Genomic DNA, 21,798 nt, shown 5'->3' on the forward strand with positions numbered 1-21,798 from the left:
CTCTGCATGCCCAGATAATTGATCAAACATTATTCTGGGGGTTTCTTTAAGGACTTTTTTGGACAGTAGTTTAAACTAGCAGAATGAACAAAGTAGATTACCCTTCCTAAATGTGAGTGGGCCTCATAAAATATGTCAATGGTCTGAAGAAAATAAAAAGGGTAACCCTTCCTTGAATAAACAGAAAATTTCTCTTGCCTGACTGCCTTCAAACATACATCAGTTTTTTCCTTCCTTCAAGCTTAAGCAGAAACATTGGCTCTTCCTGGGTCCTGACGGTCTTTGGACAGACAGGTATTCCACTATTAGTTCTTATGGACCAATACCTTGCTGTCTTACCCTGTGTTTTAATCAGCATTTGTGTCATTGTGACCAAAACACCAAATAAGAACAACTTAGGGGAGTAAAATTTTATTTGGGACTCATGATTTCAGAGGTCTCAGCCCATAGATGGATGACTCCATTTGCTCTAGGCTGAAGAAGAGATAGCACATCACGGTGGGGCGGGGGGGGGGGGGGCGGAGAAGGACCAGTGGAGGATAGCTGCTCAGCTCATGGTGAGGTCAGGAAGGAAGAGCATAGGGAAAGATACACCTTTCCAGGGAAAGCCCCTAGTGACCCATCTCCTCCAGCTGCACTTCACCTTACTACAGTTACCACCTGGTTCACCCATTCAAACTAGGATAGACTAATTAGGTCATAGCTCTCACAATCCAATCATATTATCTATGAATGTTCCCACATTAACAAAGGAGCTTTTGGGGGAACACCTCACATTCAAACCCTGCATATCTTGGGACTTGAGAAATTCCACAATTATATGAGCCAATTCTTTATAATGAATCTCTTAATGTGCATGCACACGTGCGCACACATACTCACTCACTCACTCTCTCCCCCTCCCTCCCTCCCTCTCTCTGTATGGCTTCTTTTCTCTGGAAACCCCTTACTAACTAACACAATACAAAATGGAGTGATCTCCATGATATGTTATTGAGTAAAAAAATAGAGAATAGCACATAACATGCTACTACTTATAGAGATAAGAAATAGAGAATGTGTGTGTGTCTGTGTGTGTGAGAGAGAGAGAGAGAGAGAACTTGTGTTAATGTGAGTTTGCTTAATTTTTGCAAAAACGAAACACTGGTAGAGTAAATAAGAAACAGAAAGCAGGGATAAATAAAGAAAATGGAAAGGAGCCTTTTCTGAGTATACCTTTTTACAAAGTTAGGACTTTTGAATCACATATAGATTTCATATCCTCTAAAATTAAAAATAAAGAAAAACCTATAAAACTGAAACTGAAGTGAAACAAATTGATAGTAAATTGATAACTTAGGTATAGTAAAGAACTGTTTCAAGTAACTTTTAAACATAGTATTTATTTTAAACCTTGGTGGGATGTGTTCCAATGATATCTTAAACTTCATTCATTCATTTTATTTTTAGAAAACTGGTAATGCAATTTTGAAACAATTTCATGTAAATTGCAGGATAAAATGAATGTGTTAATGTTATTTAGAACTAAGTCTTTCAGTGCATCAGAAAAGACACAAATACAGAACAAAAGTCAAGCCAAAGCCCTGCTGAAATATTTACATATAAATAATGAGATATCTTGGGAATGGGCCCTGAGATGTTAAGATTCAAGATACTAAGATACAAAGATTCATTTTGTACTAGAGAGAAAGTGTTCAAAGGTGATATCAGAACACAAAAGACAGTTCTGACTGATTATCACTAGCTAAATATAAAATTATATACATATATATATATATATATACATATATATATATATATCAAAAACAACAATAAAGAAAAAACGATGACTGAAAGACAAATGGAATAAAACCCCAAAAAACTATAGTGATACTCCAAAAATTAAAAAACTCACTTGTCTAATTATAACTATTACACACTAATTACTTATTGTCACAACTGTTAAACAGAAAGAACTGCATACATACACACACACACACATATGTATATACACACATACATATATGTATGTATTTCCTTACCCAGTCTTTCTGAAGAACATGTACTCATCCTCTATACATATATGTTTGTATTTCCTTACCCAGTCTTTCTGAAGAACATGTACTCATCCTCTGTTCATAGAGGAAATCCCTTAGTTACAAATAGTGCCAACTAATAAATGCCAAGAGATGAAAGAACTTAAAAAAATCATCATTTTGCTATAGCAAATGAAATAGTTAATAAATAGAAGCAAGCACAGTTAAAATACTGTTGGGAGACAGAGTCAATCCACAAGCCAAAATGCCACTCCACACATTACTAGGTAACTACAAAGAGAAAACTTAAGTTTAATGAAAGGACCTAGTAGATCTACTGCCTTAACCAAATGATAACATTTACCATTTCTAATGGCAGACAACCTAACAATAAGAACCTGTCATAATATGTAAGGACAAAATGTCAACTAATATATTTTTTGCAAAAATTTTGATCTGCATCAACCTTCTAGACTCAATATTTACTTTGCAAGAATCAAATTATATTGAGGAAGTATTTAAGTGGTACCATGAGCAAAGCATTAAATAAATCCTGAATGTAAGACATAATAATAATTTTAGATGAGATATAGGTAATCACAACAATCCCCTAGGTCTTCTGTAACTGGAAAAAAAAAAAATCTCTTAAAAAGAAATCAAGAGAGATAAGGATACAAAAGGTCTAAAGGAATCCAACTGTTAGCCTTTCTTAAAGAGACAGCAGCCACTAGGGGCATTTGTTGAAATAGTACAGGAGCAATAAAGTAAAGGATAGAGCCTTCCAGGGTTATTGGAGTCTGTTGGATTAAAAGGAAATCAACAGAGCTTTTGAAGGATGTTTAGCTGAAGTGACAGACTGGAATATTTAAGAAACCTAAATACAGCCAGAATTCTCTCCATTCTCTTCCTAATTCCCTCCAGAAGTCTATTTACAAGTATGTGAAGGGAAGTAACACAAAAGACTGTTAAAATAAGCAGAGATAGCCTTAAAAGTAACTACTATAAAACTGTTTAAACAAAAAAGGAAATAAACTACATCAATAAGAATACAGAGAACTTTAATTAAAAAAAATCAAAAGAGTCAAATAAGTATCATAAAAAATTGAGAAAAGAAAGCTATATTATAAACATCTCTGTTGGTGATTGATACAATAAGCCCCAAAGTAGTGAAAACACAGATTATTTGAACAGTGCTCTTAACCAGTTTAAATCAACAATCTCAAAATACACAAGGTAGGATCTTCTACAGAACTAACAACATTTGTCCAAAAAGTGTCTTGTAAACCAACAAAAAGAATTTAAAGAGATTAACTATCGAGTGTGATGAATGAGCCCTAATTGGATTTTATGAACTAGCTATTTTAGGAAATTAGTAAATTATTATATAATGTAATGATGTTACTGTGATTATTTAGAAAAATTTCTTTCTTAGAAGATGTAATGAGAAATGAAATGTTATCTCAACTTACTTTCAAATTGTTCAGGAAAGAGTGAGTTTATGTTTCTGTGTGTAGAGATAACAAATTGATTTATAGAAGGTATAGGTGTATCTGTACTTTTTGTTTTTTTTTCTTTCTCTGTACTGGGGTTGAATCTAGGGTCTTATGCATGACAGGAATGCACTCTCCCACTGAGCTACATCCCCAGCCCTTTTTAAACTTTAAGACAGGGTCTTGCTAAATTGCCCAGGCTGGCATCCTGCCTCAGTCTTCTGAGTAGCTGGATTATAGGTATATATCACTGTGCCTGATATTTTTTCTGGTTTTTAATTACTTCACAGTACATATTAAATTTTATTATTCTTACAAAGGAAATCCTATATTGAATTCTTCCAGCTAAACAGTCAACATAATCTTAGCAGGGAAATGTCAATGAGGCTTAGCTCACATACCAAATATCAATAAAATTTTAAGTATAACTACAAATACACAAATATTCTGTGTACACTAAATTTTAAGCAGACTTTCGTCCAATGCTTTTTTAAAAACCTACTTTAGCTCTTGAAGTGAAACTGTTCTCTTAGAATCATCGACGAAGAAAGGAATTGCATATAATTCAAGTTAAAATTATACAATTCAAATTTCAAAATTCAATATTGCTTCAAAGTCTTTTTGCTCAAAGTAGCTTTCGATTTAAACTGAACTTATTATAATTTGTCTTAAGATATTTTCCCACTGTGTGTGTGCTTATGTGTGTATGCATACACATATGTATTCTATAATTTGTAATTTTTTTCTAAATCCAGTCGGACCTAATACATTGCACTTTAGAGTTACATCTCTTTAAGTTTTTGTTTCTGTTGTCCAAAACTCTTGTTTTTATTTTTGTTTTGTTTGGCACTAGGGATTTAACCAAGGGAGCACTTTACCACTGATCTACAACCCAAACCCTTTTTAAAAATTTTTTATTTTGAGAAAGGATCTCGCCAAGTTACTTAGGGTCTTGCTAAATTGCTGAGGCTTGCTTTCCAACTTGCAATTCTCCTGTCTCAGCCTCCCAAGTCACTGGGATTACAGGCATGTTTCACTGAACCTGGTTCATAACACTCTTTGGACAAATGTAAGTTCTACAGAAGATACCATATTCTAAATATGTAATATGCATATTTATTAATATATCTTGTTCCTTTTTCAGCAGTTTTATCTGAATTATTTTTTTTACCAGTTTACCCATGTGTTCTGTTACAGAACACATGCAGATATAATAATTCTTGATAAAACAAATCCAAGGGAGGGGGAAAAGAGGGAAGTATAATTCATTATACAAGTAGAAGATAACAATGAATGCTCCTATGAGACTACCATGTATCAAAGTCCATTTAAGAAATAAAGTCTGAAGGCTTGCCTGCTATATCAGAATACTAAGTTAAAAGAAATATTGTTAAAAGCCAAAAATGATGGACTTAGACAGTAACAGTGTTGATTTCTTGACAGGATTACATTATTTTTTTTCTGTTTCAAGGGAAATTCTTGGCTTTATAGTACACCTTATTTTGTTTCTTAGCTTGATGAAGAAAATGTATAATGTGTAGAACAGATTTATAACTATTTTCTCTCTATAACCAAGCAAATAAAATCATATAATTTCAAGCATCACATCTCCTGTTTTTTGGCTCCTTCCTTAGTTCAATTCACAGTTCTCTGACTCCACAACTCACCATTATCACCTCGTCACTGCTCTCACTCACTTCATATTTTTAACTCCTTTATTACCTGATCATCAGAATCACCTCAGTGTATACACCATCATCTCCCTTGCCCCTCTTGAGTCAGTATACTTATTTGAACATTAATTCTAGTACACTGTGCTATCAATTCACTATCTCATTTTCCAAGAAAACTGTTCAACTCTAACTTGATTATTGCCTTGATTAGTGCAGCAATCTTCTAACTGGTTGCCTTACACCTTTACCATTCCTATCCAATAATCTTAACACAGAAATTAATTCTTACAAATTTTTGACACACTGTAAAAAGTTAATAAAATGTCTTTTCTCTTGTCAAAACATCCAATGACTTTGTTTCACTCAGAATAAAAGCCAGTATTTTCACAATAGTCTACAAAATCAAGCTGTTTATTATCTTATTTTCTACTACCACCACCACCCCCCAGTGCCCCCCGCATTCTCCTCTAGCCACATTAGTGTCTGTGCTGTTTGTGAAATATGCCAGCATCCTTCTGCCTCAAGGCCTTTGGAAGTGTTAGGGCTGATTTTCTCTCTGACCTCTTCCATGGCTTTTGCATATATCATGTCAGTGAGATCTTTTCTCTAGATCCTACTTAAAACTGTAGTTTTTTTCCCCCTTGTTTTATTTTTCTCACAGAACTTACTATTTTCTGACCTATTGTATATTTAATTAATGGGTTTTTTCCTTGACTCTCACCCTTACTAGCATGTAAGCACCATGAGGGTAAGGATTTTGTGTATTCAGTTGATTTTGTACTCTTAGTACCTATAATGTGACTGGTAGACAGTTGCTAAATATTTATTAAATAAACAAATGAAAGAATTTCTATATTTTGAATAAATGAAATATTATTTCATAGTTTTAAAATAAGATTAAAACTTTTTAAATAAAAAATAATTGAAAGGAAATTTAAACTGGAAGCCATCATAAATTTATTATTCATGAAAAAGGATGATGTTTTATTTCCTGGGAATTCATTTTTAAATTCAGTCAGTATATAATCTTTTCTTATAATTGTGCAACATTAAAAGAATGTGAGCAGTTCATTTTCTGATTTTTTTTAACAGTAGAATTTACATTTTAAGAAAACAAACATCCAAAGTCTATATAAATGCTGGAATACACGGAATTATACAATAAAAATTCAGAATTCTAAAATTTGGTATGTTTTTAAATATTAAAATATTCACTTTTACTGAATCCAAATATAGTTATCTAAAGAAATTTCTATTCTATAACTTATTTGCATGAGTGAAGTATTAAGTCCTTTCTTTTCTATTTTAAAATGTTTAAATCTTATTAAAATTATTAAATGTCTTATTAAATTTTCCATCTTAATGTTCAAATGTTACCATATTTAAAAATAATATTTCAAAAATTTAAACAGAAAAATAAATGTTATGTCAAAGAAAAACATTTTCACTGAAAAAAAGAAATAAACCTAGGAAAAGTAAAGCTAGTGAGAAAAAAGGTCGTTTAAATGACAATATCTTTTTTTGTTGTTCATTCCACATTTTTTATTGGTGCATTATAGTTGTATGTTTTATAGTATTTATAGTATTTCTAGTTTTCCATTTTGGTACAATTAATTATACATAGCATCACTTAGAGTAAAAAATTAAAAGAATACAGCAGAAATCAAAAAAATTTTGATTTTATAGCTTTTTAAACAAGAACACTTACCTACAACACCATTCAATGCGACCTTCACCTTCACAGGTTTTTGCCCAATGATTATCTGCCAAATTTTTCATTGCAACAGCGTATTCACAAAGTGTTTCTTCATCTTCACAGTGTTCTCGCCAGATCTTATCAAAATCTCCCACTAAAAACAAAGGAAAAAATACTAAATGAATTAATCTTGCTTAAACACGTATAATCTAATTTCACTAAAATCTAAAATAGTTTTAAACATATTTTTAAAGTTCCTTTGTGTAAATAGAATCATCATTTGTATTATGATGATTTGATAATTTTACCATTTTGAATGGATGGATTTGTAAATCAAACATAATAAAATTTATATCAATATATGAATTATTGGTTCATAAACTAAAGATACACTGATAGTGGACAATAGGTGAATGGGCAGTCAAACATTATTTTTTCTATGACCTTGCAGGAACAGGGCAGAAACACTTAAAATTATTTCTCTATATGCTTATCAGTTCCTTGTATTATAAAGATTAGATGACAATATAAATTAACAAACAAGTAAATATTTTTATTCACACAGCTGGACTTGCTCTTAGACTTACTGTAAAGAATTATAATCCTAAGGCAAAAATATTGCTTAAAAGAAAGTATTTTAGAAGTTTCTCCAAAGTTTTTAGCTATTACAAGTGTTAAATAAAAACTATAAACTGATTACATTACCTATTCAGCTACCACTGTTTTAGAAAATTAAATCAGTCATTACATTTAATTTAAGATTTGAAACATCACAATGAAGACTGATAAAGAACAGCTGGGGAATGGTTTGTTCAAAGAATATTAACACAGCTTTAAAGGTAAAGAATAAACAAAAGTTATCAGTGTAGATTCACTCAATGTCTTCAGACACAGACATGTCTTGCCAGAACAAACTGAAAAATGTAAAGAGATGCTGGGTGAGAGGTGGAGCACACCTGTAATCTCAGTGACTCAGGAGGCTGAGAGAGGAGGACTACAGGTTTGAGACCAGCCTCAGCAAATCAGTGAGACCCTAAGCAGCTTACTAAGACCCTCTCAACATAAATAGATAGATAAATAAATAGATAGATAGATAGATAGATAGATAGATAGATAGATAGATAGATAAAAAGAGCTGGGGATGTGGTTCAGTGGAAAAGAACCTCCAGGTCCAGTACCAAAACAAAAAAGAACAGAACTAAATGGAGAGATGGTCATTATGCCAGAGCTCTTTCTCCAAGCAAAATTATTGAATTTCAGCTTAAAGTGTTTTTTTAAATAGAAAATGAATTACAGTAACAATTGACACATCTAAAATAATTTGAAAAACTTCCAATTAATCCCATTACCTGGCTATTTTAGGTTCTCAGCCTAATAAGTCCTGAGTTGAAAATCAACTATTAGCCTTCTAGTTTGACCAAGTCAAGAAAAAGAAGTATGGGTACAAACACTCCCTCATATACATATTACTCAATTAAAATGATTGTGGTACCAGTCTCAGCCTAAATTCTAAGTTTAAACCTCAAATAGTGTATATTATGCATTTATATACCAATATTTCCATTAATCATTAATATTTGTATAATGATAGGGCTCTCAATTTTTTTATACCATACACTGGCATTATCTGTCAACTAAAAGCAAGGAATTTTTTTTTTCTAAATTCTCAAAAATACCTCAATTTTAGCAACATCTTTGAGATGTAGCTGTCAAATCTCTGGAGAGGTACAGGATGTCCTCAAACAATGTTTTGATTAATGGTTCTTTCATAAACCTATGATAATTCATAACACTATTCTTGACTTTATCCATCAGATTTGATATGGTTCAATGAGGTACAGTATAATTTGAAAGGCATGTTATGTTTTGTTAAGATCAGTATCAACTCTAAAAGGCCCTTTGTTTGAACTTTTTTTTACAGCCCTCTATAATGTTATATGTACATTATATATATATAAACAAAAGTTATATGATCAAATGCATTTCAGAAAAGATATGTTTAACACAAATGGATTTGCTTTCTGATAGACTTACTTTAGATTCTATAGAAAATACAACTGAAGAGAAAGACTTGATTAAAAGTAGTTATATCTGGGAGATAACTCTAAGCAACAGGAGTGAGAAAGTACATAGAAAGACCAGAAGAGAGATAAAATTAACAGCACAAGGGTACATTACTGAAGTTGCTGCTGTGAATGACTAAGAAGCATACATAATGCTTCTGGGACTGTGCACCTAAAAGATGGGAAGCTGAAGTATTTAATTACCAGTTCCTATACACATGAACCAATTATTGTTAACAACATTCAAGTCTGCACATAAGTACTGAATAAGGGGACTCATTGGCTTCAGCAGTGTTAGAGAAAGGAAGAACAGAAAAGACAGACACTTTTAATCTGGAACACTATTAGGGCTAGTGACTCAGTTCAGTGTCTGTCTACCACAGCTGAGGATCAAGGATACATGGGGTATCAAAAGGCACTACAAGTTTCGAGAGTTCTTGCCATTCTACTGCATATGGTATATTGAAACTCAATTTACTCTATAATTACCAACTGGCTAAAAGATACAGAAACAACTGTAAATATACAGAAACTACTGCTTTATAGCTTTTTAAACAACCTCTGTTTTTTTCCCACTTCACTAAACTTTTCCATTCCACAAAACTGGAGTTTTAAGACTTACTGCTGGCTCCTTTAATGTTTTAAGGAAGAATTCAAAATTTGTAGGCTTATTCAGTTGAAACTAATTATATACAACTTCAATTTTTAATGTTTTCATTAACAGTAGAGACTCTGCACAATGTGTGCTGACCCTGAAAATTGTTGTGATTGTAAATGTACACCTAATATATAATTGAGAACAAAGCAATTTAATACATTTTTATTCTTTTCAATAGGCTTGCTCAAAAAATACTCTATTAAGCACTATAGAGAATAATATAATGAGCAGGCACTAGCAATCAAAGGAACGGGAAAAACAAGTAAATAAAATATAGTAGATAATATACCAAGAGACACAAACTTAATATGTTTCTTGTGTCCCATATGACATCCAGGACACTGAACTTTGAATTCAAGTATTTATTCAACAAAAATGTATCAAATCCCAGCTACTAGGTATGCATTATGTTACATGTCTGGCAGTTATAGAATTGACCAAAAATACTTATAAGTATGCCCCTTAGTTATAAGAAAAATCTATTTCTGGAATACGTAGGAAGCTTAGTGAGGTATAATTGTGAATAAATGAAAATTTTAAAACAAAACAACATGGAAAAATTAAGTTTTTCAAAAAGGCTATTAGTTTTTTACAATATTCAAAATAATGTATTCAACCTTTGAGCAAAGTAATTTAAAAATAGTCTATGATTTGGGTTCTAAACACCAAAAAAGTTAATGGTTAAAGAGAGCCCAGTATGTATAGGAAATCCCTCTGCTAACTTAGCCAAATGTGTGTGTGTGTGTGTGTGTGTGTAAGATTGTCTCACTTAAAATGAAAATACTTTTCATTATCAGAAAGAAAATGAGGAACTAGAGCTTCCTGAGGTCTGCTCAAAGGTCTAGTGAATGCAGTACAAGTAATGTTTTAAGTATTCAAGTTATAACCCTAGTTCTCAACAAATTAATAATTAGTCATTCTTTAACATGATGACACTTGTGAATAACTCAAAATCATGACCCCCCCCCCATTTTTTACCCATTTTTTTTTAACAGGCATCATTGAAAAAAATAAGTGTGTCTTAGAACAGCTGAGATCAGGTACCTTCAGGCTGATAAGTTATTTCTTATTTTTTAAGTGAAATGATTTGTAGAAGGGTATTTATATATTCATATTACATATTTCTACCTTTTTCAAATATAAAGACATGTATTCTCTCAATATATGGCTTCAATATTTATTTTTAATATCAGGTTTTAATTAACAGAAATACTTAATTTTAATACAATCCAATTTCACAAGAGAGAGAATAAGAATGATCTCCAACAAGTATATACATTTTACTTTGTCCAACTACAGAGAATTCAAAAATTACTTAGAAAGCACAATTAAAAAAATATGTTCTGCAACCTAAATTAAAAGTTAATAAACACTCCACAGCCAAACTAGAAGAATAAATTTATAAAAGGAATCAGCAATCACTTGTTCAAATACACAGTTTTAAAACTAACTTAAACTCTCTGTCCAGTCTAAAAGATAAAGTTGTCTAATTGTCTTCAAAATTCTTGAACAAAAGCCACATTAATATGACTTATATTTATTGTATTTTCACTATATTTACATTTTGAAACACTTATTTAAAAAAAAATCTAACTCATACTTTTAAAAAGGAGTGATGCCAACTTGCCAACTTGAAATTCAATCTGGAAACCAATGAACCGAATTATTCTGAATCCTGGTCCTACATCAAGATAATACCATAATTACTGACTAAACTCACTTTCACCACATTATATGTTCACAACAGAATAAAGAGCTACTGCCTATAAAAAGAAGTGACAACTGTCTTTTTATAGGCAGTAGGAAAACAGAAATAGTACACTCATTAATCTTAAGTTAAATTTTTAATAATTTTATGATTATTTATTATGACTTTGTAACTGTCTTTGTAAAAAATCAAATATAATGAAACATGAAGTAATTTTTGCCCTTAATACATTCAAGAACATTTCTATAAAAGTTCTTAAATCACATAAACCATAGAAACTCCTTGATAAACTAATCTTCCCATATGAATGAACCTCTCTCCTGCCATCTGGTATAGCAAATTCTTTTTTCCTTTGAAAAGTAACTGAATTCATCCTTTTTTTTTTTTTGAGAGGTTTTATCTGCCAGTTGATCATCTTATAACTCCCCCATATATGCAACTACCATTCTTATAATACTTTGTTGTTCATATATATATTCCATTTAAATCAGGAGTGATTTTCCCATTAGAATACATAAATTAAAAAGCAAAGACTATTTTTGACTTACAGAACGTAATCATGGTATCAAAATGATGCAGAAAATATTTAAATTTTTACCAAACTTGAAATTTGTACTAAACACCAAAATTAAAGACAAGTCAAATTCAGTTGTTAATTTAAAAGTCAGCAGATAGCTGTCAACCAACAGTAGTAGCTCCAAAGCAGTAAAATTTGAATATTTCAAAATAGTGACTATTCTTAAAGACCAGAAAGTTTTAGAAAAAACAATAAGTTAGAGATGATTTTTCTGTAAATTCCATTGTTTAAAGCTGATCAAAATTTTTCAATTTTTTTCTTGTCTTATTGTCAATGAAAAACGTGGAAGTACAGTCACATCTATTAAGTTTTTTGATAATAGTACAGATCTTTTTTGAAAAAACCTATAACCCTACGGAAAAATGATTAGTATCCACACAAAACAGACAGGAAGTTACCTGTAGATGGAGGGGGTGGGAGGAAGAATAGGTTGTACAAAGATTCATGCATTTTTACACATGAGGATCATCTGATGTTTAGAAATTCACTAGAAATATTATTATTTTTCTCAATATCTCTATCTTAATTCTTATTCTTAGAAGATATACTGTAACACAGATAATGGTGCATAAATATACAATGATCATTAGTCTTTAAAAAGAACAAAATCCTGCCACTTTGACAATGTCAATGAACTTGGAGGTCATTATGTTAAATGAAATAACATCAGACAGAAAAATGTTACATGTAATTTATACAACAGTAGAACTTGGAGAAACAGAGAGTAGGGTGGTAAACGTTAGGGGTTAGAGGGGCCAAAGAAACAAGGGGGCAGATGTTTATCAAAGGGTACAAACTTTATAAAATGAATAAGCTCAGAAGATCTAATGTATACCATGGTTATGATACATATACTTGAAATTTGCTAAGAAAGCAGATCTTAAGTGTTCTTACACATACAATCTTTTATTTGCCTAAAAAAAAAAGCAGGTAATTATTAATTATTCTTGGCAGTTTAGCCTCAACACCAAAGATTAACAATGCACTAATGGTTCAATGTAAAAGAAAATGTTCTGCAGTTTTATGTACATAAACTCTAAAGGTGGAGATGAAACTATAATAACAAGAGATAAGTAGGACAGGGAATATAGAGAGACAGACTACAAAGGAACATGAGGGAATACTGAGGGTGATGATACTCTTCTATATTGATTGTGACAATGGTTTCATAGGTGCATAATTTCTCTTCAAACTCATGAAATTATATACTTTAAATGGATGCAATCTTAAGTATATAAAATATAACTCAATAAATTTAGGTTTTGAAAATGATGTGCGAATCCCAAAAAAACAAAGGCCAAATGTTTTCTCTAATATTCGAATGCCAATACACAATAAGGTGTGTGTGTGTGGGGGGGGAACTAGAGAATAATAGCATTACCTTAGATTAGGTAGAGAGGGAAGTAAAGGAAGGGGAGGGGATGTGGGGATAGGAAAGATAGTAGAACGGAAGAGACATTATTACTTTATGTTTACATGTGACTGCATAAGCAATATGATTCTACAACATGTACACCCAGAAAAATGAGAAATTATATCCCATCTATGTATGATATATCCCATAAAGGCATTCTACTGTCATGTAAAACTAATTAAAACAAATTTTAAAAGATTTTTTAAAATCATGTGTGATAAGCACATTAAATTTGAGATCCATCAAGTTCTCTAAACGAGCCAACGATTGATAACAACAATGAAACCCCCAAAGATGAGTATCATAAACAAATCTTGAACCTTTGGAAATTCAAAACAATTTATTTGATTGACTTAGGCATATTGCCAAATATAGGCCTTAAGATGCTGTACCTGTAGATAACCAGATTACCAAAGTCAAGTTTAAAGAACCTTCAAGGGTCATTTTCTCTAACATAAGGGAAGTAGAGAAACTCATGACTGAGTGGGAACAAGTTCAAAGAGTTTTCAACGTTATGCTCCTAAACACTATAGCACCTTGCCTCTCTTTCCGAGTTTTGAATTTATGAACTTTTAAGGCTATGAATGAAGGAATGCAATAGAGCAAAGTATAATGATTCTACTAACCACAAACAAATGAACATTTGTCAGTCAAATGCAATTATTTAATCTCTGTAAGTGCATTATTTGTTAGATTTCTGGCAGTGGGTCTCAAGATCAATGCTAGATGAATCACCCAGAAATTTCATGGAGGGATCTAGAGTGGGAAATGATTATTTATTCTAAGGCTCTCCAAATGAACCCATTGTATATTATGACTCAAAACCAATTGTCTATGACAAGGTTATAAACTCAAATGCCTGGTGAAATAATACAAAGAGCCATGAGGGCTGGGATGAACTAGAGTCAACTTTGATTAAAAAACAAAATAATTCAGGGATTAAACTTAATATCTACAAACACAATTTGGCTTCCAGTATATCTTTTCTGTTTGGATTAGAACCTTTTATTATAAACATATTTAGATAAAATACTTAATTCAAAATGCAAAAGTCTTAGACTAATATTCTGTAAGAAAGATGGAGATAATCCAGAAATATCAGGTCCACTGTCATCATTTGTTATTCCCTTGTGAAGATTAACTGTATAGATATTGTTTGACTCCACAGATCACTTAATTAGTGTAACACTTAACCTTCAGCAAAAGGACTTGTGAACACCTCCCTGAAACAACATTTGTGAGTAGAAGAATATCTATATAAATGGAAACTTGAAGAAGGTTGGGATTCTGCTGCTTTTGGTAATTGCCAATAACTTATAAAAATGGTAATTCCAGGGGCTGTGGTTGTGGCTCAGTGTAGAGCACTTGCCTAGCATGTGTGAGGCACTGGGTTCAATTCTCAGCACCACATATAAATAAATAAAGATCCATTGACAACTAAACAATATTTTTTTAAAAAAAAATGGTAACTCCAAAAGAACTATCCAAAAGATCTGTGTAGTCATACATCTATACAGTTAATCTTCACAAGGGATTAATAGATGATGACATAGGAAGGTCAAATAGGAAGGTCAACACAATCGTCAATTATTAAAATTGGAATAATGTACATAGAGCTTTATATCCTAGGTTAATTTTTTATCTTGGTTATATATGATAAACAATCTTTAGATTTAAGAGAGAAAAGGTGACTGACTGGATTTCATCCTTCTTTTCTTCCTTCCTTCTTTGCCCTAGCGACTGAACCCAGGGTCTCATGCAAACTAGGTATGTACTGATTTATATTCACAGCCCTTTCGATTTTTTTTTTTTTTTGAGAAAGGGTATTATGAAGTTGCCCAGAGTGGGTTCCAGGTGTGATCCTCCTGCCTCAATTTTCCCAAGAAGCTGGGTTACAGGCATATGACACCATTCCTAGATGGATTTTTCTGAGTTAACAAGTTATTGCAAAGACACGTGGAATAACAGGGACTATGTGATAAATTTGCCTGAATTATTTAAATAACAATGTATGTGTACTATTTCCACTATTGAAATAACAACAAAATTGAAAACTAATAATAAGAAATCAATAAGTTTGTAAAAAGTGTCAATGGAGAATTTTAAAGAAAACTACTTCTACGGACATTGTGCCTTAAAAACAAGTAGGCCCAGCATGGTGGGGCATGCCTGTAATCCCAGCTACTTTAGAGGCTGAGGCATGACACTCTCAAGTTTGAGGCCAGCTTGTTCAACTTAGAGAGACCCTGTCTCAAAAGATAAAGAAAGTTGGGGAAGTAACTCAATGGTAAAGCACCCTTGGGTTCTAGATAACGCAAATAAGGAGTGAATATAAAATTCAATTACAGCTTACAAGATAAAACATATTCTTTTGCATCAAAATGCCTTGTTTTTCTAAGAAAAATCTTGGGATCAGTGTTTTTTCCAAAAAGTGGGCATTTTCAGTAGAATCATACAAGAGATGATTAAACACACAAATTCCTAGGCTCCAAGCTCAAATCCATGGAATGCTTTCTGGTGGCCTAGAAATCAGCATTTAATGCTAAGTGAAGTTAACCAATCCCCAAAAACCAAATGCCAAGCGTTTTCTGATATAAGGAGGCTGATTCATAGTGGGGTAGGAAGAGGGAGCATAGGAGGAATGCAGGAACTCTAGATAAGGCAGAGGTGTGGGAGGGGAAAGGAGGGGGCAAGGGGTTAGAAATGATGGTGAAATGTGATGGACATTATTATCCAAAAAACATATATGAAGACACGAATTGGTGTGAATATACTGTGTATACAACCAGAGATATGAAAAATTGTGCTCTATATGTGTAATAAGAATTTTAATGCATTCTGCTGTCATATATTAAAAAATTAATGAAAAAGAAAAAAAATAGAAATCAGCATTTAAAATTTCACCAGAGGATTCTGGAGCTCACTAAAACCGAAGAACCAGTATCTTGGATACTTAAAGCTGCAAGCATGATATATATATGGCATATGCAAAATCACTACCCTTAAGTAAACAATGACTGAAAATCTTTCAAAATCAAAGCAAATCTCTATTTTCTTAAACGATGTTATATTTCACTGTTGAGAACTACTGATTGTCACTTTTAGCACCTTTGCTATAAATAAAGCATAAATAGTCAAGGGTATAGTTCTATTATTGTGTTAGCACTTAGCAGTGTAAAAACTAAATCTTTGGGAATAATCTTTTAGTTCAGCAAAAATCCTGCTTTCTTCTTTTAAAACCTAACTACTGATATCTTCCAAGGATCTGTCCTCAATTACATATTATCATCACTACACTGGGCAGTTCATCTGCCCTCAAATCTTAAGCTCCAAGTAGAGGGCTTCGGATCCTAAATTCCCCAAAAAATCTATTCCAAACTAAATCATTGTCTCATCCCTCTAGTAAGCCAACCTGCCTGTCTACCTTATTCTCTTTATCCCCAACCCTATTCAAACATATACATTCCACATTTCCTGGATGTTAATGGCTACTATTAACATTTTCTCAGTCAAAAAATCCTAGCATTATCTTTGTCTCTTTCCCTTTGCTCTCACTACAACTCCTTACTCTGACCTTCACAATATTTGTGTTTTTATTTTCAGGATCACTACTAGTATTCAGGTTGTTATCAGTTCTAAATCAGTTAAATATAAAAGCCTCTTAATCAGTCTCCTTTCTTTTAGATTCCTTCCTACTGCAATCTACAGTACTTTGATTCATGTTCTCAATCTATTTGTCCACTGTATACCCTAAGGAGCTCTTAAAAAATACAGATGCCTCTGTTCTACAAGGTTCTAAAAATAACACTTATATTGAACCAAGGGTAAGAAGCACTACATTTATTATTTTATTTTTTCCATAAATCAGTCAAAAGATCTGCAACAATAATTCTAGTGCATATTTTGAAATACAAAAGTCCCTATAAAGATACCATACAGATGTCTAATGATAACAAAATCAAAGAGCTAACATACAGTGCCTGCCTACAAATGCTCTTCACTGAAATAACTGAATCGCTGTTCTTTATCTCTTAGTGTTACTGATTATTAAGTCCTTGTGTCCCCCCACCCTATGGCAGTTCAAATTTCCTAGGGCAAAGTTAACTAGATTTTCTGTAGAGTTTTTTTTTAACTTTACTTATTTGCTGATCAAGCAAAGATTTTATCACACACAAAAAAATTTTCTCATTCTATAATTGGAGATATTTTATACTATAGAAAAAGCATAAAAAGAAAATGCAAAATTTCACTTGAAACACCTGTAAAACAAAAAAGTATCTAATAAAACCTTGGGGCCACAGAGTTGTCAGTAAGCAGCTATGATGAAGGGCCACTGAAGGTGGGAAAAAAAGTTTAATTAAAAACAGTCTGTAATCCTAATTTTTAAAACAATTTCAAAACTATTTTACAGCAAAAACACCAACCTTACAACCTTATCATTCTATCATTTTTAGACTTCTGGTTTTAGTTCGAATTTATTTCTAATTCAAAGCTTTCCCCTCTGCCACCACAGTCCTTGTTTTACATGTTTGCTAGCGAATAAGCAATCCCAAATGTATTTTTCAGCTTAAATTACTAACTTAAGCTCACCTTTTGTTTCAAACTATGAAGAATTTAAATAATAAGCATTAATCATCTAAATGAGGTTATTTAGTCCTTGACACCAAAATTCTGCTGACAACTGTTAACCTTTGTAACATTATTTTTTTTCTGGACTCAGTCCACAGAACCAACCTATCCTGTGTTCTCCTTTTCTGCTTCTGTATCAGTAACCTGTCTTATTTTTTTATTTACTTACTTATTTATTTTTGGTACCGGGGATTGAACTCACGGGCACTGAACCACTAAGCCACACCCAGCCCAATTTTGTATTTTATTTAGAGACAGGGTCTCCCTGAGTGGCTTAGTGCCTTGCCCATTGCTGAGGCTGGATTTGAACTCCTGATTCTCCTGTCTCAGCCTCCTGAGCTTCTGGGAGTATAGGCATGTGCCAACATACCCGGATTAAAATACTACTCTTAACAGTTTGGGGTGTGTGTGTGTGTGTATACACACACATATATATATATATATATATATATATATATATGTATATTTTTTATTTATAAGTTTCATAGGTTTATGTGATAAACTGTTTTTTTTTTAAAGAGAGAGTGAAAGAGGAGAGAGAGAGAGAGAGAACTTTTAATATCTATCATTTAGTTATTGGCGGATACAACATCTTTGTTTGTATGTGGTGCTGAGGATCGAACCTGGGCCGCACGCATGCCAGGCGAGCGTGCTACCGCTTGAGCCACATCCCCAGCCCGAGTTTTAATTTTTTTTGATATGTAGAATAATTCAGAGAATGAATAAATTGATAAAATTTCCTAAGGAGAGTCAGAAGATAGCTTTAAAAATTTAAATAGAATGGAAATCGTACTTTTATTCCTGACAGCTGCAGCTTTTTACATTTTCTTCATTTTCTTGGGATTTTTACATGAAGACTTTAAGTTTGGAAAAAAGAAATGCCAGGCATAATAATCATTGCAGAAATGGGTTCATAGGAATAGAATTATGGGGAAAAAAAATCACATAAATACAACTGAAAATACACGTCTTTAGTTCAGTTCTCAATTTGAGATATACTCATAAGGCACAACTGATTAACAATGATGTCCTTGTTTGGAAAACAAAACTAGCTCTTTTTTATTAATAAGCTATATAGGGGCTGGGGATTTGGCTCAAGCGGTAGCGCGCTCATCTGGCACGCGTGTGGCCTGGGTTCGATCCTCAGCACCACATACAAAGATGTTGTGTCCGCTAAAAAAAAAACTGAAAAATAAATATTGAAATTCTCTCTCTCTCTTTAAAAAAAAAAAAAAAAAAAAAAAAAAAAGCTATATAATTTTTATGATACATTTAACATTTTTGTGGTTTGTGTGGAGGTCAAATTTAAAAATTCTGGCAGGCACAGTGGCTCAGTAGGCTGAGGCAGGAGGACTGGGAGTTCAAAGCCAGTCTCAGCAATGGCAAGGCTTTAAGCAACTCAGTGAGACCCTGTCTCTAAATAAAATCTAAAATAGGGCTGGGGTTGTGACTCACTGTTTGAGTGTCCTTGACTTCAATCCCTGGTACCCCCTTAAAATTGTTTTTTTAGATTCTGTACAGTAGGGAGGGAAAGAGAAAATACTAGAGAATGATACTGATCAAACTATGTTGTTATATCATGCACATGTACAAATATGTAACAATGAATCCCATTATTATATATAATTATAACATACCAATCAAAACATGAAAAATAATAGAGACAGTGTTTCTAAGTTTAAAAAAATCTGTGGGGCTGGGGTTTTGGCTCAGCTGTAGAGTGCTCACCTTGCACATGCAAGGCCCTGGGTTTGATCCTCTGCACTACATAAAAATAATTAACTAACTAACTAAATAAAGTTATAAAAAAAATCTATGAAGACATAAAACACTTATAATGTGCAAAAATATTTTCATTTATATAATAAACTCAATCTAAACTACTGTGTCTTATCTGCTGATATCAGAAGCACTCCTTTACACCACCACTGCTAGGCATTTCTCTAACATTTTCTTTTAGTAACCACTTCAAAATACAGTACTACCTCAAACACTGACCTTCATCTCCAATTTCTTCTTCACACATTGGCACAGGATCTCTAAGTAATAATAAAGGACAGACAGTAAAATGGAATTCAGACAGAAAAAGTGGTAAAAGAGTGCATTAAACTTACTTTAGTTAGTCTTCATAATCCTATTCACTGACCCCCATCCCAAGCCTATACATCACTATCAACGTGAACCATACGGGCAGACTGGGATAGCAGAGAGAAATCTTTTCCTATCACAACAGAAAAATCTCATTTTTATCCTTCTTTCTGCTTAATTTTCATTTCCACTTCCAGAAACAAGGAAAATTGCTCTTTTCTCCAACCCCACTCATTATCCAGCCTTCACTGATATTCTTACTATTCAATGACTACTTTGCCTCCTTGTACATCCCAACTTCTTTTTTCTCCTACCATATCCCCTTGAAAAACCCATCCATGCTTCATATAGCCAACTCAGCTAATCATACCTATCCAATGAATCATCCCTTTCCATCAATTTATACCCTTTTCCCTAACCTGAGGGCTATTTTCTACTTTCCACTTTTAGTTAACAATATTAGGTTTGAAAATAGGAGGAAAATATCTATTATTTCTATAAAATTTGAATACTATTAATGATGAACTATCCAAATTTCAAGCAAGTTATTTTAACCTTTTGGGACTCGGTTCAACTCATCTGTAAAATGAAGACATTAGTTTAGTTAAGCACTCCAAAATTTAGCTAACAAATTTCTAGACTCAACTATAAGGATTCTAAAACTAGAGATCCGAGGTAGAATGCAGGAATTTTTTAAAAGGTACCCAGATGAGTCTTCTGATCAAAAAATTTAGGAATTATTAATAAATGATAAGGATCTTTTTAGTCTTATATTCCAAAATTCTATGTTGTCATTTTCTGATAAAAATTGTTATAAAAGGAGTACAAATGAATTAAATAGGCCTTTGTAGGCTGATCTGCAGCACAGTTTATATTTTCTTCTGATAACAGCTGACTTGTAACTTGTAAAATATGTTTACCAACTAGTGACCATAAATATTAAAATACTGAGTCCTTGAAGTAAAACAATAAAAATTATTTCTTTAGAATTATATGCCCAATCACTTTTTCACAGGATTTTTCACAACTAAGATTTGGCCCATGTTAAAAACAAAGGTAGAAAAAGCATGCTCATTAGGATCATTTATTTTGCTAGTTCACTGGTAGGGCTTTGTATATCACTGGAACAAAGCCTAGAGAAGTCTAGATCATTGAGAGAATTCAGGCCATTAAAATGTCTAAAGAACAGTCTCATTCAAATGTTTAGATTGTCAGGATGTTACCTGCCCAGAAGCACACTAGATCATTCACTTCTGATCTACACTTATATATTCTAGTTCTGGTAACTTCCAACAAATAATTCTCATTATAAACAAGTGTTCCCGTGGTTAATATTCTGGATTAAAGACATGTTTCAACATGTGGGGACTAAGCAAGTATAAACAGCACTTAAAGAGATGATGACACATTGGCACTATGTTAATTTAAGTGAACCTATTTATTTATGAATAAATGAATAATAATAAAATTATAAAAAGTAGAAATGGTAACTGAATTATATTTAAATCATTTTTCTCTTTAAAAAGATACACTTAATTAAATTTGTACAAAATAGCATTATAAATTGCAGGAAAGTGTGTCCATTTATTTTCTCTTTTTTTCAACATAAAAATCTACAGTGAATGCCATTATGTAAGTGAATTCTTTGAATATCAAGAATGATGCAATTGTTGCTATGGTGACTACTCATTTTATTGAATAAATTGTGGATGGGTTCAAAGCATTATTTCAAAAATCAAATTTTAGTATATTAACTATGCTTGATAAATCTCTTTCTTTTGGTACCT

General features: G+C 32.4%; 1 protein-coding gene across 1 annotated transcript in view; it reads right to left on the reverse strand.

Moving 5' to 3' along the window:
- Nucleotides 1-21,798, reverse strand: part of Samtor (S-adenosylmethionine sensor upstream of mTORC1) — an 87,032-nt gene that overhangs the window by 63,759 nt on the left and 1,475 nt on the right. Inside the window, exon 2 of the mRNA XM_076861607.1 lies at nt 6,887-7,028. Within this exon, the coding sequence (XP_076717722.1) occupies nt 6,887-7,028 (142 nt within the window). The remainder of the gene's footprint in view (nt 1-6,886; nt 7,029-21,798) is intronic.

Source organism: Callospermophilus lateralis, chromosome 1 (genome assembly GCF_048772815.1).
Source record: "Callospermophilus lateralis isolate mCalLat2 chromosome 1, mCalLat2.hap1, whole genome shotgun sequence".
NCBI lineage: Eukaryota > Metazoa > Chordata > Mammalia > Rodentia > Sciuridae > Callospermophilus > Callospermophilus lateralis.